The sequence below is a fragment of the Toxotes jaculatrix genome, chromosome 19 (genome assembly GCF_017976425.1).
Source record: "Toxotes jaculatrix isolate fToxJac2 chromosome 19, fToxJac2.pri, whole genome shotgun sequence".
Taxonomy (NCBI): Eukaryota; Metazoa; Chordata; class Actinopteri; family Toxotidae; genus Toxotes; species Toxotes jaculatrix.
In genome coordinates, this window is record NC_054412.1 from 8,178,737 (window position 1) to 8,195,918 (window position 17,182).

At 40.1% G+C, this 17,182-nt stretch overlaps 1 protein-coding gene across 3 annotated transcripts; it reads right to left on the reverse strand.

Moving 5' to 3' along the window:
• Positions 1-786: 786 nt before the first annotated feature.
• On the reverse strand, positions 787-12,584 carry ostm1 (osteoclastogenesis associated transmembrane protein 1). Of its 3 annotated transcripts, XM_041065213.1 has the most exons (7): positions 12,115-12,584; positions 11,277-11,391; positions 10,879-10,976; positions 10,666-10,776; positions 9,864-10,029; positions 9,044-9,113; positions 787-823 (listed from the first exon to the last, which is right to left on the reverse strand). In XM_041065213.1, exons 1-6 carry the CDS (start codon positions 12,499-12,501, stop codon positions 9,058-9,060), a joined length of 933 nt encoding a protein of 310 aa, XP_040921147.1. In that variant the 5' UTR covers positions 12,502-12,584; the 3' UTR covers positions 787-823; positions 9,044-9,057. The 3 variants fall into 3 exon arrangements, with proteins under 3 accessions (XP_040921147.1, XP_040921148.1, XP_040921146.1); XM_041065214.1 differs by lacking the exon at positions 787-823 and having other exon boundaries at positions 8,607-9,113; positions 9,864-9,969; XM_041065212.1 differs by lacking the exon at positions 787-823 and having other exon boundaries at positions 8,607-9,113.
• Between the last annotated feature and the right edge of the window lie 4,598 nt (positions 12,585-17,182).

A 17,182-nucleotide genomic window follows, 5' to 3' on the forward strand; every position in this document is an offset into this window, starting at 1 on the left:
ACAGTCCTCACAGTTGACTCTAAACAAAGAAAAGTCCTATACCTAAGGTTGAAATGTTAACCTAAAGTGTGGAGTCAGTCACAAAGATTAAACACGGCACAGTCTCGGCACAGCCTCGAAATCAGTTTGTGCATTGCAAAATAAGCACAGCCAACAAGCAGACAATTGCCATTGGGTACAAGTCAAGCCTTTAATTTGCAAACACACTCCACAACTCCAGATTCAATTCTTCCTCTTCATGGCCCAGGACACACACCAACTGCCTTTGACCCGAGGCTTCCTGAATTGAAAACAAACAGAGACAGTGAGACACAAATGATCCCTTAAATGTAAAAAAAAACCAAAAGACTGAGCAATGTTGACCAACATGCTTGCACTTACGTTGTCTCTCGTGGTCCTCTTGATCAGCTTCTCCATCCTGCACAATGCACAAAGAAACTAAACATGAGCCACAGGAAGAAAGAAAAAGTCTAACCTTGCACCTTCCTTTGCATTTTTAAACATTTTGCAAAACCTCCAGATGCAGCAGGAGGCCTACCTGAGCTCCACTTTGGCATGAATCTTCATCAACCTGCTAAACACAGCCACACACAGACTCACACCTGCAGGCCCAAGTGCAGCACATAAACACCTAGCCGCACAGCTCCATCAACATACAACTATTGACAGCCTCTACATCAAGAGCCACCTTCCAACGCTCGCACGCTCAGACACACACACACACACACACTTAGAAATGAATGCATGCATATCTGTAGAAACACTGACAAACATGCTTTCTCTCACCTTGTTTCTCGTGGTCCTCTGGATCACCTCCTCCATCCTGCACAGGTACAGGTACAAACAGTCAAACCTATTTTAAACATTCTGCTACACTTCCACATTCAGCAGGGGGCAGCTCTCTAACATAGGTTTGGTCTGTTTAAACCAAGAGCTTGTAAAACTGTCTAGCCTAAGTGGTACATCTAACATCTCACAGTTTAAAGCCTGAGAATCTGGCATCCGCACAGCACAGCCTGCACTGTTTCATCTGCATATTAACTAGTTGTCTAAAAATTTTCTGCTACAACTCAAAATATTACACCTACATTTACACTCTGACAGTCCTCACAGATGACTCTAGCCATGTAAACAAACTAAAAGTCCTAAACCTAAGGTTGAAATGTTAACCTAAAGTGTAGAGCCAGTCACTAAGTTTAAACATGGCACATTCTCCAAACTCCATGCAGCATTGAAATCAGTTTGTACATCACAAAATAAGCACAGACAACAAACAGGCAACTGCCCTTGGCTACAAATCAAGCATTTACTTGCAAACACACCCTCCACAACCCCAAGATTTCTGCTGAAGAAAGGCCTTGTTTTCTGCCTTTTCGTGATTTTGTATTTTGTTACGCTAAGTAGAAAAAAAAAACCTAAGTAATTTTTAAATTACCCACAAAACCCACAAAAAAAGTAAAATGCCTTGTATTTCAATTTTGTTTTTTGTATTTTAAAACAAAAATCAAATTAGCACTTTTTTAAAAAATGTTTTTAATATCAGCGTTTGAAGGAAAATTCAAATATCAAAAGATACACGGACCAGTCTTGTATGTGGGCTATTAGAAAAACATTGGTTTTCACACACTATGAAAATGTATAGGGAGTGCAGAAGTATCATGACAGGGTAGAGGGTCTGGGATTACTGACGTTATACATGAATTGGTGCTGCCATCTAGTGGCTATATTTTAGACAAGGTTTGCATGGTCTGTGCAGCACCAATTTAGCCATATGGTCTTTCCTCAACAAGTCACACATTCTGGAAAGTTTTGCATTCAAGGGTTTGCACTTTATAGTGCCTTTGCATATAAAAGGCACTTATTTATATTAGGTAAAGTTCTATGATGGTTGGCACCTATTAGGCAGAGGTACATGTTAGAAAAGATTACCTGGGTTAGAAACACAGGTGGCTGATAAAATCATGTAAACATTTAATGGAAAAGGATTTTAACACAGGTAACTTTATTACAAACAAAGCCGCACAAAACAAGGGTTTAATATTAGGTTGAAGGCCAGGTTGCAGCCATGTATTGGCAGCTACAAATTAAGTCTGTCAATCTGCTTTGAAAGACCTTTCAAGAAGAGAACAAGAGAAGAAAACTGGGCCCTGAGGTTCACTTAAAACAACCAGGTGTTCTTACTTTAGAGCCAAAAGACAGTGACATGTTTCTGAACTGTGTCTTAAATGTCATTTTCAGAAGCCGACTTTAGGCGGCGCTACTGTTTTGTGATCAAAATTCTACTCAGGTCCCACAAACTCCTGACCCTGAAATGTAATATTTTTGACAAGCGGCATGTTTCAAACACATGCTGATCTGACAGCAGTGGAAAAAAAGGCTCTTTTCTATGTGATGATCAAAAACAGAAATCCAGTGACTCACATGCACAGAACCTGGACTTTCTAATTCACGCACACTCTCCACACAAATGATACATGTCTTCTCAAGCTGATGGCAAGATGGGCACTCTCTGGTTGCCCACACAAACAAACCCACACATGGGTCAGGTGTTCCTGCCCTAAAGAGTGCCCCCCACCCTTCCTGCCTGCAGTAGCCCCAGTGCGGGCCCTCACCCCCCGGGGCACCTCGCCGCTCTTTTGGCCTCAAGTGGCCTCAGTTGCTGCTGAGCTGCAAGGGATGTAAGTCAGGCAGCAAAGGTTTCTGACATATGATCCAGCATCTGTGATGTCACCAACAGCTGACTTGTCATAAGACCTTTGTGAAAGGGGGGAAGTAAGGGATGAATGAGGAGAAGGCCTTATTTTCAACAGACCCTTAGCTGGAACGCTGAGTGCTTTTGCATCAAGCTGCTGAGATTACAAACTGAATGACTGCCATTAGAGAGTGATTCTATAATCTATCATAATACCATAAGCTAGGGATTGACAGACTTTGACCCCACTCGCAGGTGTATAATAAGCCCCATTCACTCTGCATATGCTCTGTGAGAGAGGGTGCATGTGTGTGTGTGTCTGCTAATTCCTACCCCCAGGGGCATATGTTTGCTCCTTGTTCAACAAAGCATCATATTCATTGCTGAGGGGTTGAGAGGTGCATAATCTGAGCCTGACCTTCAGTCAGTTAACTAACTGACAGCTTAGAGTGTTGTTGGTGTTGTTGTTGTTGGTGGTGGTGGTGTGTGTGTGTGTGTGTGTGTGTGTGTGTGTGTGTGTGTGCAGGGGACCGGGGGGGGGGGGGGGGGGGGGGGTTGCATAACAACTTAAGTCCTAACTAACAGTTTCTTAATATGCCATAACGAAGGAGATATTCACCGCTTCGTAACATGGGATGCACTATAAAGAACACAGACGAGTGGAGGACGATTGAAGAGGACAGAGAAAATTCAAAGGCATTTAGTCTAGAGAAGGCTGTGACCTTGTCAAAGAACAGAAAACAGTCATTTAACAAGAACTGGTTTTAATAAACGAAAACAGAAGGCCAGATTCAAAAACAACATGAAGAGCACCCCCCACCACCAGCACCACTTTTCTATCAAATATGAAATGTACTGGACTTGTCTCAAGGTAACTTGTGCAAAGTGAAGTGTGTTTTTGCCATCTGCTGGAACCTCTATTGCAAATAGGCACACAGCTTCTCTTTTTTTTTTTCAACATAACCCTGTTACCTCTAACTCTTCTGCTGCACAATTTTAACCTCTAAATATTGAGAGGGAATCAGGGACACTACACACACAGATATGCAGATAGACAAAGGTGGTCTGCAGAAAAAAAACCTCTATTCATATGTTGCTTGGATAATTGTTGTAGTAAATAAAATGATCTCAAGGTCTGTGCAGTGGAGGCCACTTGCCAGTCTCTTACAGTCTTCATTTGTCATCATACAAGGTCTGGGGAGAGGTTTGTATCATCATTTAGCCACTCAAACATCAACAATCCTCAGTTCAGCTTCAGCCGTCATGCTCCAACTTTTCTGCCTCAGTCCCTCCTGAGCTTTGAAGAAGTCAGCACTGACAAGTTCACATGTTATAAAGGCTGACAGCTCCAGAGAAAGGAATGAATCATTGTGCTATTTTAAGGTGTGGATTTATCAAAAAATGTCCATTCACTGTCCACAAGTGTGCATTCAGGACATTTTTTTTTTTGGATGATGACAAACTGACTGATATTAAAGTTTGGTGAGTTGATCCCTGATGTACCAAAAGTAAATCAAAGACACATTTCTGGCTATTTTCAATATCATGCAACAACTGTCATAAGAATTTGTTTTGTAGGTGTGTATACATTTATTATTTTGTTCATTATATATTTTTCTGTTTTTGTTGTAACGATTCCCTTGTCTTTTTCAACTGAACTTCAGCACAAACACAAGTACATGTTTTTTTTTCCACTGTAATCCATCAGAGAACTGGAGTAAGCAGTCGAGATCAGGATATGAGTCTGTTTACAAAACCATATTAATTTTTTCCACATTAACTGTCAAACTTACTGTAGAATTATTCACACAGTCATTTTTTTAAAAAAATCAAAGCCCTTTTGTGAATGGATTAGGTGTACAATAATTTTGCATGGCATTAGGCTACGATTACTGGTGGATTGTATTTTTTTTGCTTCACTGCAGTCAGTTCGGTAAGAAGGGAAATCAGCCTCCATCACGGCACTTTATCATAAACTGATGTGACAAAACACACACTGGCTGTAATGTAGCCAATATACAATCATATTTAGCTTTGTGGCTCACGTGTACACACTTGATACTTTGTTAAAATGGAAAATGTTCTTTCTGCAGCAAATAAAAACTAATTCCTCATCTTCTGTCTCGCTTTTCCACTGTGACAATAAAGACTCCAAAACAGACCGATCCAACCGAATCCACCTCTGTATCTCAAGGTGAAGTATGAGGGACCAATGATTGGTAAATTCAGCCTGTTTAACAATGATACATCACAAAAATACTGTTTTTATTTCAGCTGAGGGGCCAACAACTTAAGGTCATAGACAAAAATCCCTTAACAACAGGGACTGTGCAAGGTACTTAACAGCCTCTAGAGCTCTGTGGTAGATCTGCTTTGATCAAATATGCAGATCCAAGGTGTAAATGTGTGAATGTGAAGCAATACTTTTCATTAAAATACATTAATTTGTTTTATAGGTGTGAATGCATCTGCATGCACATTTCTAAAAGTTGCTTTTCCATTTCCAAGAGGTAAAAGCATTTTTTTTATTAGCCTATTTTCAACTGATGTCATGGTTGCAAGTCACTTTATGAGCCATGTGCCAAAACATGACATGAGGTTAAGAGATGGACTTTGGTTAAAAACAGTTGTGGAAAGTAACTAAGTACATTTACTCAGATACTGTACTTGAGTGGAGTTTGTCATTGGGCTACTCGTCCTCTGAACAATGCTGCTTTACACTCTACATTACAGGTGAAAATACTGGACTTTTTACTCCACTACATGTCTTTGACAGCTTTGATTATTGGGCACTTTGAATATTAATATTCAAAATGGAAAATTAATGTATATACAATGTGATGCATTGTTATCTATTAAACCATCTAACACTATATTAAGTAGCTGCAGATCCCACACAGATGTATTTTAAGACATGTAAAAATACTCTACTTTAAATAATCATTTTTGTCTGCTATGGTTTTGCCACAATATTCGATAATACAGTTTTTTTTTTTAAATGATGTCTACTACTTCTTCATAGCTAAAAAAAATCCTTAACCAGTGAATATGCAAATACTGTTCATTTCAAAAACGTAACTGATCCGTGCAAAATTTCTCCTTCACTTAAAGCATAAATTATCTAAATTATATATTACTCCATGATTGGCACCCAAACCACAAGTCAGTTGTGTTGTGTTGTGCCTACACTAGTACTAAGAAATAACCGAATGTGAAAACAGCCTTCTGGTGTCAAACTCTACACATACAGTAGCCTACATCCTTCTGCACAGTCCAGGTCAAACATCAAAGAGAAAGAACATGCAAAAAATGTTTTTGATTGGAGGGAAATTTTAAAATCAGTTCTACCTGGACCGCCTGCTATATTAAATTCTGTTCATATGTTAATGCATCTATAATAATAATAATAAGAAGAAGAAGAAGAAGAAGAATTGTTGTTGTTATTATTATTATTATTATTATTATTATTATTATTATTATTATTATTATTATTATGACAATCCAATAATTGAACATAATAAGTAACATTGAAAGGACACATTCTCCATAAAGCCTATTTCTTTACTTATGAACGTTTTGCAACCTGTGGTGAATATACTTTCTCTTTGGGACAGATCTGAATGTTTTCAGATTGTGGTATTACACTGTTACTCGTCTATAGGCTACAGTCTAAATCGCTGAATCCAGCGACTTTCTTTTCCATCGGCCCTCTCCGTCACGTGGCGGCCTGCGGTCCATTTCGCCGGGAGCTTTCTTGACTTTCAGCCCCGCTTAAGGACCCGGTGTGCCTCAGAAAAGCAGCGAGGCTTAGCGGGAATCAAAGCTGTCATTCTGGAGCTCCGGGGCCGCGCCGCACACGAGCCGCTCAACACACCTCACTGTGCGGGAGCGCAAATGACAAAAGCCCGTGTTTTCAGCCGCTCTGCTGGCCGCAACCGGATCATATGACTCGGCATATCCGTAATGCTCTTAGACCTGCTGATGGCCAGCAGTGGCTGCGCTCCATAAGACCAAAAAGCCAAAGGAGTTTAAGGGATGTGTTGCTGCGATTATTCGGCCAAGTATCTTTATCCCACATTTAGATTAGCTGCTAATGACGGAGGAAAAGCCGCGTTGCAAGAAACACAAGGCCACGTAACCTGAGAACAAGGGCCGTGCCTGTGTGAAGAAACGGCTTTAACCACAGTACAACACGGGCTCATTAGGCAGAATGGAGCCGCAGTCAGAGCACTGGTGCTGGCTCTTGTTGGTTTTGGAAAGGACAGTTGTTTCCAGTGATGGAAGAAGTATTTAGACCCTATAAGAAGCCTACCGATGCAATAATATTAAATACTCCAAGTTCTGCATTCAAAGAAGAGAGATATTATTATTATTATTATTAGTAAAAGGTCTCATTATGCATTATGATTGAGTAAGTTGTGTTATTTTACAGTCCATAATATTGCATAAATATTGCAGATGCAATAACATTTTAAAGTTTCGGTTGGTCAAGGTGGAGCCAACTGCAGCCTTCATACACTGTTAGGTACTTTAATGGATTCAATTGCATCATATTTTATAAGATAATAATAGGTCTGGGTCAAATTCTTAATTTGAAATGTAACGAGTAGTTGTTGCATAAATGTAATGCAGTAAAAAAGGGCAACTTGAAACTTGGAGTGGAAGCATAAAGTAACACAGAATGGAAATGCTCCAGTAAAGCACTTGAAAATTGTACAGCTGTCCTTGAGCAAGCAAAAGAAGAGAAGGAGGCCTATTTATAGCTATATTCAAACTATCAAAAGTACAAGTACACACTGAGCAGACTGGCCTCACTATATCATAATAAATCATTAATAAAATTCCTTTTTATACCTGTGGTTGGTGGAGCTGATTTTAATTAGTTCATATACCGCTGGGTAGTTTTATCAATAAAATCACAACTTAGTTTAAAATATTCTTCACAGGATTTGGATAAAAAGCTTCTGAAATGCCACCAGTAGGTGTAAAAAGTGCAATATTTCCCTCCGAAATGAAGCAGTATAAAATGTAAGTAATTTTGTACACAAGTACAGTTCTTGAATAAATATACTAAAAAAAATACCATCAGCACAAAACTGACTGTGGTTGAATAAGAGTACATGTACTATGCTTGTGACATAGCAATGTTTTTATTTGGGTTTGTGCATTCAAAATTAAGGTTTACATTACTTCACAGCAAATGCATTTTTAATAGGCAAATTCATCAATTCGACACTCGGAGCTCATAAAGGAGACTCCACCGTCATGAGGAGTCGGAAACTCTTAACAAATTAAGTTAAACATCAGTGGAAAATGGCAACAAAGCACATTAAAAGCTTTATGCAACCACAAAAAAACACTGCCTGGAAAACAGGTAACAACACAGTGTGGTACTTTGGAGTGCTCTTACATTATGTGTGTTATGTCTTTATTTACCCCCACCCACCCACCCCACCCCGCTGATGTGCACCCCCTCTTCTTACAGCAGATACATGTCACCACTAATGGACATCAAGTGCTTCCTTTTTGCAGCTCTCTTCTGGACATATATTAGAGACAGAAAACCCATTTCTCAACCCAGTCCCATAAATAGAGCACATGCACACATCACCTCACCTGCACACACACTCACACAGCATTCAAGCCACTCACTCTTTCCAGTGACAGCCGAGTGTCTCAGACCACAAGATGCGCTGAACAACCTCAAGATTGTTAATGAGTTGAAAGGAAAGGCAGGCTAGGGTCTGTCTGAGGATTAAGAGCGTACCGCACAGCAACGCAAACAACCATCTGATTAATAGTTTACAAAGTTAGATACACATTGATTCCAAAACAGGTCCCATCTCAAGTTTAAATCTGACAAATTTCACAAAACAAAGATCTTGAACTTTAATTCTGGCAGGAAAAGACAGACTCAAATACAGTCTGTGGAGAATTTCTATTTTTTTTTTGTCTTTTTTTTTCTGTAAATCTGAGAAAATCTGAAGCATCTGCATGTTTTTATTTTATGTTTTCCAAGACCATTTGCTACATTTTGAGACGTTTGTAAAGATAAGAAAGCAAATATTTAATGTGCCCAAAGTCTGTTTTGTGCAATACAAAAAGTTCCAGTGCATTTCACTTTTTGTTTCATTTATCTTGATCCTTGAAGTCCTTTCAATACTGATGGGTATCACAGCCCCCTGAAAGCAACCAGTAAAGCTGCTGTTGAGGGCTCTACATTCACTGAAGGTTTGTCAAACCCCAGGCACAAGGCAGTGAGAAGTCAAATCTACTCCCAGGTTGTAACTTTTAATAAAAAAAACAAAAAAAAACAAAAAAAACAAAACTGTCCTTCATTTCAGTGATTACCTCTGTTCTCTTCTTCAGCTCAGTTTATCCTGAATGTTCATCAGGCTGGTGTATGACCTTGCTCGCTTGGCTGTAAAGAGAGAATTCCGTTACTATACAACCTCTGAAAAAAATAATCAAAAGTGATCAAAGTTTATTTTGAGATATGCTAGTTGCTAGTCTGATGTTTAAATTAGTGTTTGTTAATCAGAAAAAATTCAAACCATTATGGTGAGGAAACATAATACTAATTTAGCATTCCGTTTATTTTATTTATTTATTTTGAAATAACTCCAAATTCATTTAGATTAAGGTGCTATCGTCTTCAGGTCAAGCAAGTGTTTTTCCTCTTGTGGAGCGAGGAAATCTATCTGTACATCGTTCAAAGGACAGACCAGACTACTCTGAAATTTTGTTCATACCACAGAGGAAATTCCAATTCTGAAAATATGCAAAATTCTCTTAAATCACTCAATGTTTAAGAATAAATGTATTTGTATGAGTGGTTCTTGCACGAGGGTCAATGTGCACTTGACCATCGCAAGCCATTTGTTGCACACTCAACAGCACCCCACCTAAAAAAAGTTCTCTGATCCTTCAAGGCACCTGCCATCCACCAAAATAATCCTGCAACTTAGTCTATGATCCAGAGGTTTGCAGGACTATTCTTTAGAGCAACCTAGAACAACCCCACCTCCTTCCTCATCCATCCCAGCCAAACTCCAATATCACAGTCATTCCACCCCCCCTCCACCCCCTCCACAAAGAGCCCAAACTCTTCAAAACCCTGTCAAAAAATCTCTCTGTGTGTGACAATGGGCGAATTAAGCTGGTTACTCACGGTGTATGAGCTTGCGTTTCTTTTGTTCAGAGTGAAGGAAGCTGCTCAAGTAGAAGATGATGGGCAGAAAGAGCATGAAGCTGGACACAGCGATGACAGGCACCGTCTCCTCACGGGGGAAGGAACAATTGAAATTCTTACTCCACAGTTTGCGTGTCACATTCATCTGAAATGAGGCAAAGTGCCAAACGCAACATAAACTTCAGCTCAGATGATGGCAATTACAGGACAGTGTTACTATTATTTCAACACTCTTGGGTTTCCGTTCTAAAGCATTTACTGTAGCCAGGGGTTTTTGGTTTGAGGACAGAATAACTTGATGCGCTTAGTGACACGTTTCCTGTGTTTATAATCACATTTCTGAATTAAAGAATCACAGATGCAAGTTCAAGTTTCCATCATTTTCATGTTATTATTTCTTTCATAACACTACCCTCTAATATGTAAACAGCAACCACTGGGACACTGTGAATCACCAAACTTAAAAAAATGGAAAAGAACGTCTAATTCCATAATCAAGGATAAAATATCAATTTTTGACAAAAAAAAGCATCAGGAAAGGCACACTTCTTGTCTCAACACAAACCACCACAGGTCAAGAGTGAACCATCAAGTTTAATGATTAATGTAACTCAGTACAACTTTTGTCCGTGACACAAACATTTCCAGAGCTCATCGTCTTGTCTGCAGTTAAATGTGGATGAAGAAGGCTCTGACTAATTTTCCTTTAGTGTTTACAGATTCCTCTAGGGGGTGCAGCTTCCTCTCCTCATACCTTAAGGAGGAAATCTCTGATACATACCTCATCCTCTATGTCGATACACAGAGTCTGATTCTTCTCCATTCTGCTGTACAGCTCATTCAGGCCTTTGTATGTGCTCTTGCAGTTTTTGCATAGCTCTGTGTGATTCCCCTGTGAAGAGCATTTGAGAAAAGGACAACAGTCCTCGTGGTCAACTTCTGAACATCAGCTCATAATAAACAGACCACCATTATTACCTTGTGTAGGAAGTACCTCTTTATATTTCTCAAAGCAGGTGAGAGTTTGATTGAGATTTGCCATGAAGTAGAGCGTGTCATTGGTCAGGCTCTGATATCCCTCAGTGATACAGTCTGCACATCAGGAAATAAAAACAAGTATCAGTTTGGTCAGTTGAATAAATGTGGACAAGTGAAATCAGATCCATGACTGCATTTCGTGAAGGTTTCACCTTTGTATAATCAATGACTTTCCTGTAATTTATCCATGATTTTAACTAACTTTAAATTATTTTGGTTTAACAATACAAGTGATAATTACATCAGCTCCTGCATACTGCTAAATGTTGTAGGAAAAGAGGGCACATCATCCAGTGTGTGTCAGAAGTTGAAACAGAGGCACAAAATTCCTTGCAACACCGACAGAAGACTTACTTTTACAGCCTGAATCCATCCACAGGTGTTCCAGGTTGATGTACAGCATATAAACCAGCATCAGCCGATCACTGCGCAGAAGACTGTCCTTGCAGCTCACATTACCAGGACCCATCTGAGGACACAGAGCCGCGGTTTAACAAGCAGAAAATACATATATTGTTGATTTTAAAATGAAAAGAAGCAAATTCAACCTCTGCAACAAACAGACATTAAAAAGTGAGCCTTTCTTCAAACACTAATCCATTATTACTTTTTATTTCATGAAATTAAAACATAGAAAACTATTAAAACAGCAATTGTGGCATGTACAAAAGTCTGGGCACCCCATTAAGACAGTACTTTGCCAACTGTTAAGCATGGGGGTGGAAATATTTAGCTTTAGGGTTGTGTGGCAGCCACGGGCGGTGAGGGAAGAATGGATTCAACAAAATGTCAGCGAACTGTGGATGAAAATATCCTGCAGTCAGTCAAGAAAGTGAAACTGAAAGGAGGCATCAGAGCTTTTCCAACAGGACCAATGATCCATCTATAAAAACTGTTAGCATTTAAAGAAAGGCTCAACAAAATGGCCAAACTTTTCCTTTCAACTGTATCTACAAAACCTGCTACAGGTGATTGCATTCCTGCTTGACTAACAGATAAGCTAAAAAAAAAAAAAAAAGGTGCTATTGATAAGAAGGCAGATAAAGAAGTGAGAAAGAAGAATTTAAAGTCGCATTTCCTCTAATTTGTCACCAGTCAGTCACATTACATGACTCGTGACTCTTGAGACGACTGCGCATTAGTGAAGGCCTGTCCTAAAGTGAACTAAAGTGAGCTTGTGTTTAGCTCGTACCTGGTCTGATGAGATGTTCTTGTAGATGTCACCAAGGCTGCTATAACTGGAGAAACAGTTCTGACACACTTTGACAGGCCGAGCAGCAGGCACCAAACACTTCGCATAGGCCTCGTACCGCTGTCCGAATATGTGGAGCAGCTCGCTGCAGTACTCGCTGATCTCCAGGTCCTCTGGAAAGGAAGACAGCAAACTCAAGGAGAGGGAAGAGTCCAACGCAGGCTTGAAAACAGGAGAGTTGACCACAACAGGGCTCAGAGTCGGGATTTGTCTCAGTTTGTTCGCTAAGTCTGAAGCGCCGAGGTTTTGTGCTCCGACGACGGACAAAAGAGAGCAAATGTTTATCACCAACAAAACAAAAAACGAGCAGTTTTTGGAAAGAGACATGGTTGAAAACGGGGATTTATGGCAACAGATCCTCTTCTTTCACTCCAAACAACCCATGATTTCCTGGTTGACCGTCTCCCAACCTGATCATGTGACAGCCCGGAATCTCGCGAGATCGCATGCCTCCGGGATCAGAACAGCACACGTCCCTGTGAACATGTTAAACTTGAACTATATGAAAATTAACATAAAAGGATGTGGCTTTTGATATGTTTAATTGCGGTATAGTTTACCATATACAATAATTACACCGTCTCCATAATATTTTATTACACTTTTATCACTTACCCAAAACCCATTCCTGCCCATCTCCTTCTACTTAGTTTACATTCATGTGACTTCTGCTCTGTGTCGCCAATGTGTCTATAAAATGTTTTCCACGAGAAGTCTTCAATTTGCACCACGTTTGCCACTTTTATTAGGAAAAAATGCACCCCCGTAAAAAACAGAGCATCTTGTCTTCATAATCATCACAATTTAAACTTAATTCATCTTTATACTGAAATCAGGTTCCGGTCTTTCCGAATTAATCATTCATTATTATCATCTTATTGAAAGAGAAACTGGTGTCCACTTTGTGCACTCACTGACTGCACAGATTCATAGAAATCAATCCGTCTTTTTCTCCAGGGCCATAATCACAAGGTCCCCTCCCATTGCCCCTTAGAGAATTCTGAGCAGACCTCTAAAATGGGTTCATTATTTGGATTTTCTTTTACAGTAAATGTATTCAAACCATTACAATTGTCTAAATTCTGTTTTAAACCCGTCTACACTGGAAAAATAGGAAAGTCTGTATCTATTTGTTTGTCACAAAATGTACACAGATTGAAGTATCATCTAATTTAAGCCACCATAAAATCTATCTACAACACAAGTTTATCTCAGAAGGAAAAGCTGATGCTATTTACGTCGTAGTGCAAGTCACTGCCTACAGTTTGTGTACGGGGTGTGCGTGTTGGAAAGCGAGAGCCGTTCGTCCTGGTCTCCTCATTATTTACGGGTTTTTGACACCATACAATTTTGCAATGTGCGCTCGGCTCGGAGCAAATAATCACGGAGTCAAGGTAAACGATCTGGGCTCCAATCCTGATTGTGAATATTGTCAAAAACCCCCTCGAATCAAGCAACCGCAGTCAATGGTCGTTAATGTGAAATTAGTGGCTCTTGATAACTTGCGGGCCGCATCAATTCCGCAGTCATCAGAGCCTAATGAAAATGAGGGGGGAGAGAGTGCGCGCAGCATTAGCGGCCTATTCTGATGCCTGCGCACAACTCCAGTGGTAAATATGGATTCTGGCCCCTAATGCTCCTCTCACTGCACATGGCACCGGCAGCTCATTAACTCTTCTTCTCCTGACCAGAGTTCACCTAATTGTTCAGATGTTCCCCATTCCTTTATTATTTTCTAGTGCGGCTCTCAGAAAGAGGAACTGATCACAACCTAAACCCTCTGCTTTTTTTTTTTTCAGCTTGTCGTGCAGTTATGGATGTCCACTCGGTTACGCCTAATAAATACCTCGAAGAATAAAGGAAAAAAGCACACATCTTTAAGATTATTATTATTATTATTATTATTATTATTATTATTATTATTATTATTATTATTATTGCTGTTGTTGTCATGCATGCGTCAATAAAACGTATAGGCCTATAGGTGAGTCTCAGTTTGCACTGATCACATTATTAAACAAGTTTTGGATGTCTGTCCTCTGAGGGCTAATCAGCAGAGCACTGAGTAAAATCGGCATATCATTACTATTTGAGATGACCGTTATTGTCAGATGGCAGAAAACGCCTTCATTAGCATGTGATAGATAGAGAAACCAAGAGGACAAAATCACTAATTAGGCCCATAAATTAAATGATGGTGGCGATGAGGGCTCTTCAGGAGTGATGGCAAGACTCAGTCCAAGAAGCTCCTCTTGATTTGAAGCACAATATAGGCTACAGTATGACCACGTAAAGAAGAAAGTGGTCAAAAGAATATATGTACTTTTACAGTATTGGGGGGGACCCATAGATCAAAGCTATATGGCCCCCATAAGCCTAAAACGTCTATATAAGCAAGACCTTTACCAAGGAAGTATTCGGATCTTTTACTCATGCAGTAGTAACAACACAACATGTAATAATACTCTATTACAAATAAAGATTCTGCATTCAAAATCCTATTTAAGAAAAAGTACATAAGTATTCTCAACAAAATGTACTTGAAGTCTCAAAAGATGCATAAAATGGCCCTAATGAGTGCCTCATTATTAATTGACCTGTAACAGTATTAAACTGTTACTGTAATACTGAGGCATCGGTATGTAAGCAGAATTTTGCTGTTGTAAACCGCAGGTCGTAGCAAGTCCATGTGGAGCTGGTTTTAACTACTTTATATGCTTATAGGTGTGTAGTTAATCCAAAAGGTCCCAACCTGGGGGTTGGGCCCCTCTAAAAGGACACAAGATAAATCTGAGGGTTTGTGATAAGGACTAATGGAGTATGGAAAAGAAGAAGAAGAAAAAAAAAAAAACAAAGTTCTGCTTCATAAATTCATACTCATTTACGGACTTTCCTCTATTTTTTTTCATGAAATATAACACTTTTATCTCTTTTGTTGTCATAAATTATTTAAATAAAGCCGTACAAAAAGTGTAGATTAAATCACTCTTGGAACTTTTAGTCAAAGATACCTGTAACATGTCAAGGGTCTTCAGTTTATTATGTGTTTTTTCATGTAAAATCTTAACTTGAACTGGTGACTAGTAATTGTGGCGGTATCAGACTGGACAATCACAAAGGGGTTAACTCAAACCAGTTCAGCCTTAAACTTGGCTCTTGGCGTGGGGAGAGAAAATAGCTGTAAAGTTATGCAGAAGTTATTCTTCATCCTTCGGGCCGTCCCTAATCCGCCAAAAACCTCATTCTTTCATCGGAGAACTGTGCCTCCTTTCTTGTTCCCCCCTCTCTATACAACATAAAGTCAGACTGCATTTAATGGTTATGTCGGGATGGGAGAGGGGCTTTCTTCTTCCCCTTTTCTCCAGAATATTGCCCTTTTCGTCGTGTGAGTCTCCCAACCCGCAGGGACCCCCATATTCTTCCCTCCGCGTCTGACTCGAATCACAAACTAACCCTGATTTTCACCACTTTGCTGGGAATTGCTGGGAGTGATAATAGAGATTTCGCTTTCATTTTATACGCTTGACTTGGTTATTGTTGCTTTTCTCCTCTCCCGTGATTCTCCCCTTTTCCAGGGATTAGCCCTGACTTCGCCCGCTATACTGGCCGCCGAAGTGCCCCTGAGCCCCGGGATGACAATTGATGCAGATCAAGGCAGGCCTATTCTGAGCCTTTGAAAGGCACAGATCTGAGTCGGGTTGAAATGAAAGAGTTTTAATGGTAGAAACGGATGCTCCTCGGTTTGCTACCCACAAGTTAAATGTTTAATTTCAGATTCAGAGTTTTTAGGTTGTTGTGTTGGATGATGTTGTTGGCAAAAAAAAGGAATTTGATAAAGACTGAGCTGTAAGTAGACCAGCATAGTCGAGATAGACTCAAGACTGTATGGTCACGATGGTTCCAGTAAGGATAGAGGTGGTGAGATTTGTGAGACACAAATCTGTGTCTAGTTGGGGCCCTTCTCATGTTTCAGATGCTCATCAGTTGTGAGCAGCTCCACCAAAGAGACATTTCCCCTTTAAACAGTTTGTAGCTCCACTGCAGCTACGACATTAAAATGCTGTTTACACACTGACTCATCATTACTGTCATTAAATGTCATGTTTAATAATGTGTCAATGACAGGGACAATTTTCTGCAAAGTGAGTACTTTCAGTTTTGATGCTTCAAGTACTGTAAACTTCTAATACTGGTGTACTTTTACTTATCTTAAATGTGGGACCTTTACTTTTATTGACATATTTTTCCATTAAACAAAGGATAAGAGTTAAAACAGGGTAAAGACAGAGAGTGTTGGAGGTGCTGACTGTGATGGTGATACAGGTCTTGCGGTCTATTAGCTCTACAGGTGTCACTGTCTCAGCAGTGCAACAGTCTGACTGTCTAGATCTGTTCATCACTGACATGTCACAGAAGAGAGGGTTTCGTGTATTTGCTGTGTCTCCCCCAATCAGACATCTCCGCAGCACTGTGAGAAGTTAATCTTTGTTGACGGTGTGTTGTGCACTCTTCCGTGGGCCGGGTTTGGTTGGGATCTCTCCTGGAAAGCCCGGTCTGTGCTCATATAGAGGGGGATAATTACCAAACACGCAGCCGACAGCAGCGACACAAAAGCCGCTTTGACTTCCTCACTGCTGGTCGCCTCCAGGGGATGGTCCCGCTCCCTGCTCACCCTGCTCACCCAGACCACTTCTCATCACTACTGAGAGGCAGAGACGTCTTGTTCCATAACAAGACACGAAACTGACTTCTTTCAGCTCCAGTGAACTGGACATAAACCCAGTCTGACAACCTCCAGTGCCCAAACAGAACAGAGAGAGGACGGGTGGGCTGGGACAGAGGACAAGAGAGGGGTGGGGGCGGCACACTCTAAATAAAGTTGTTATTCACTTTAATCTTACATCTTGGAGAAAAAAATTCCAAAAGAAATTTCCTTAAAATCGGACGTGCCATGTTCCAAAATGTAATCTGTGGCATCCAACATTTTTATCTGTCTGTTGTGAACCAA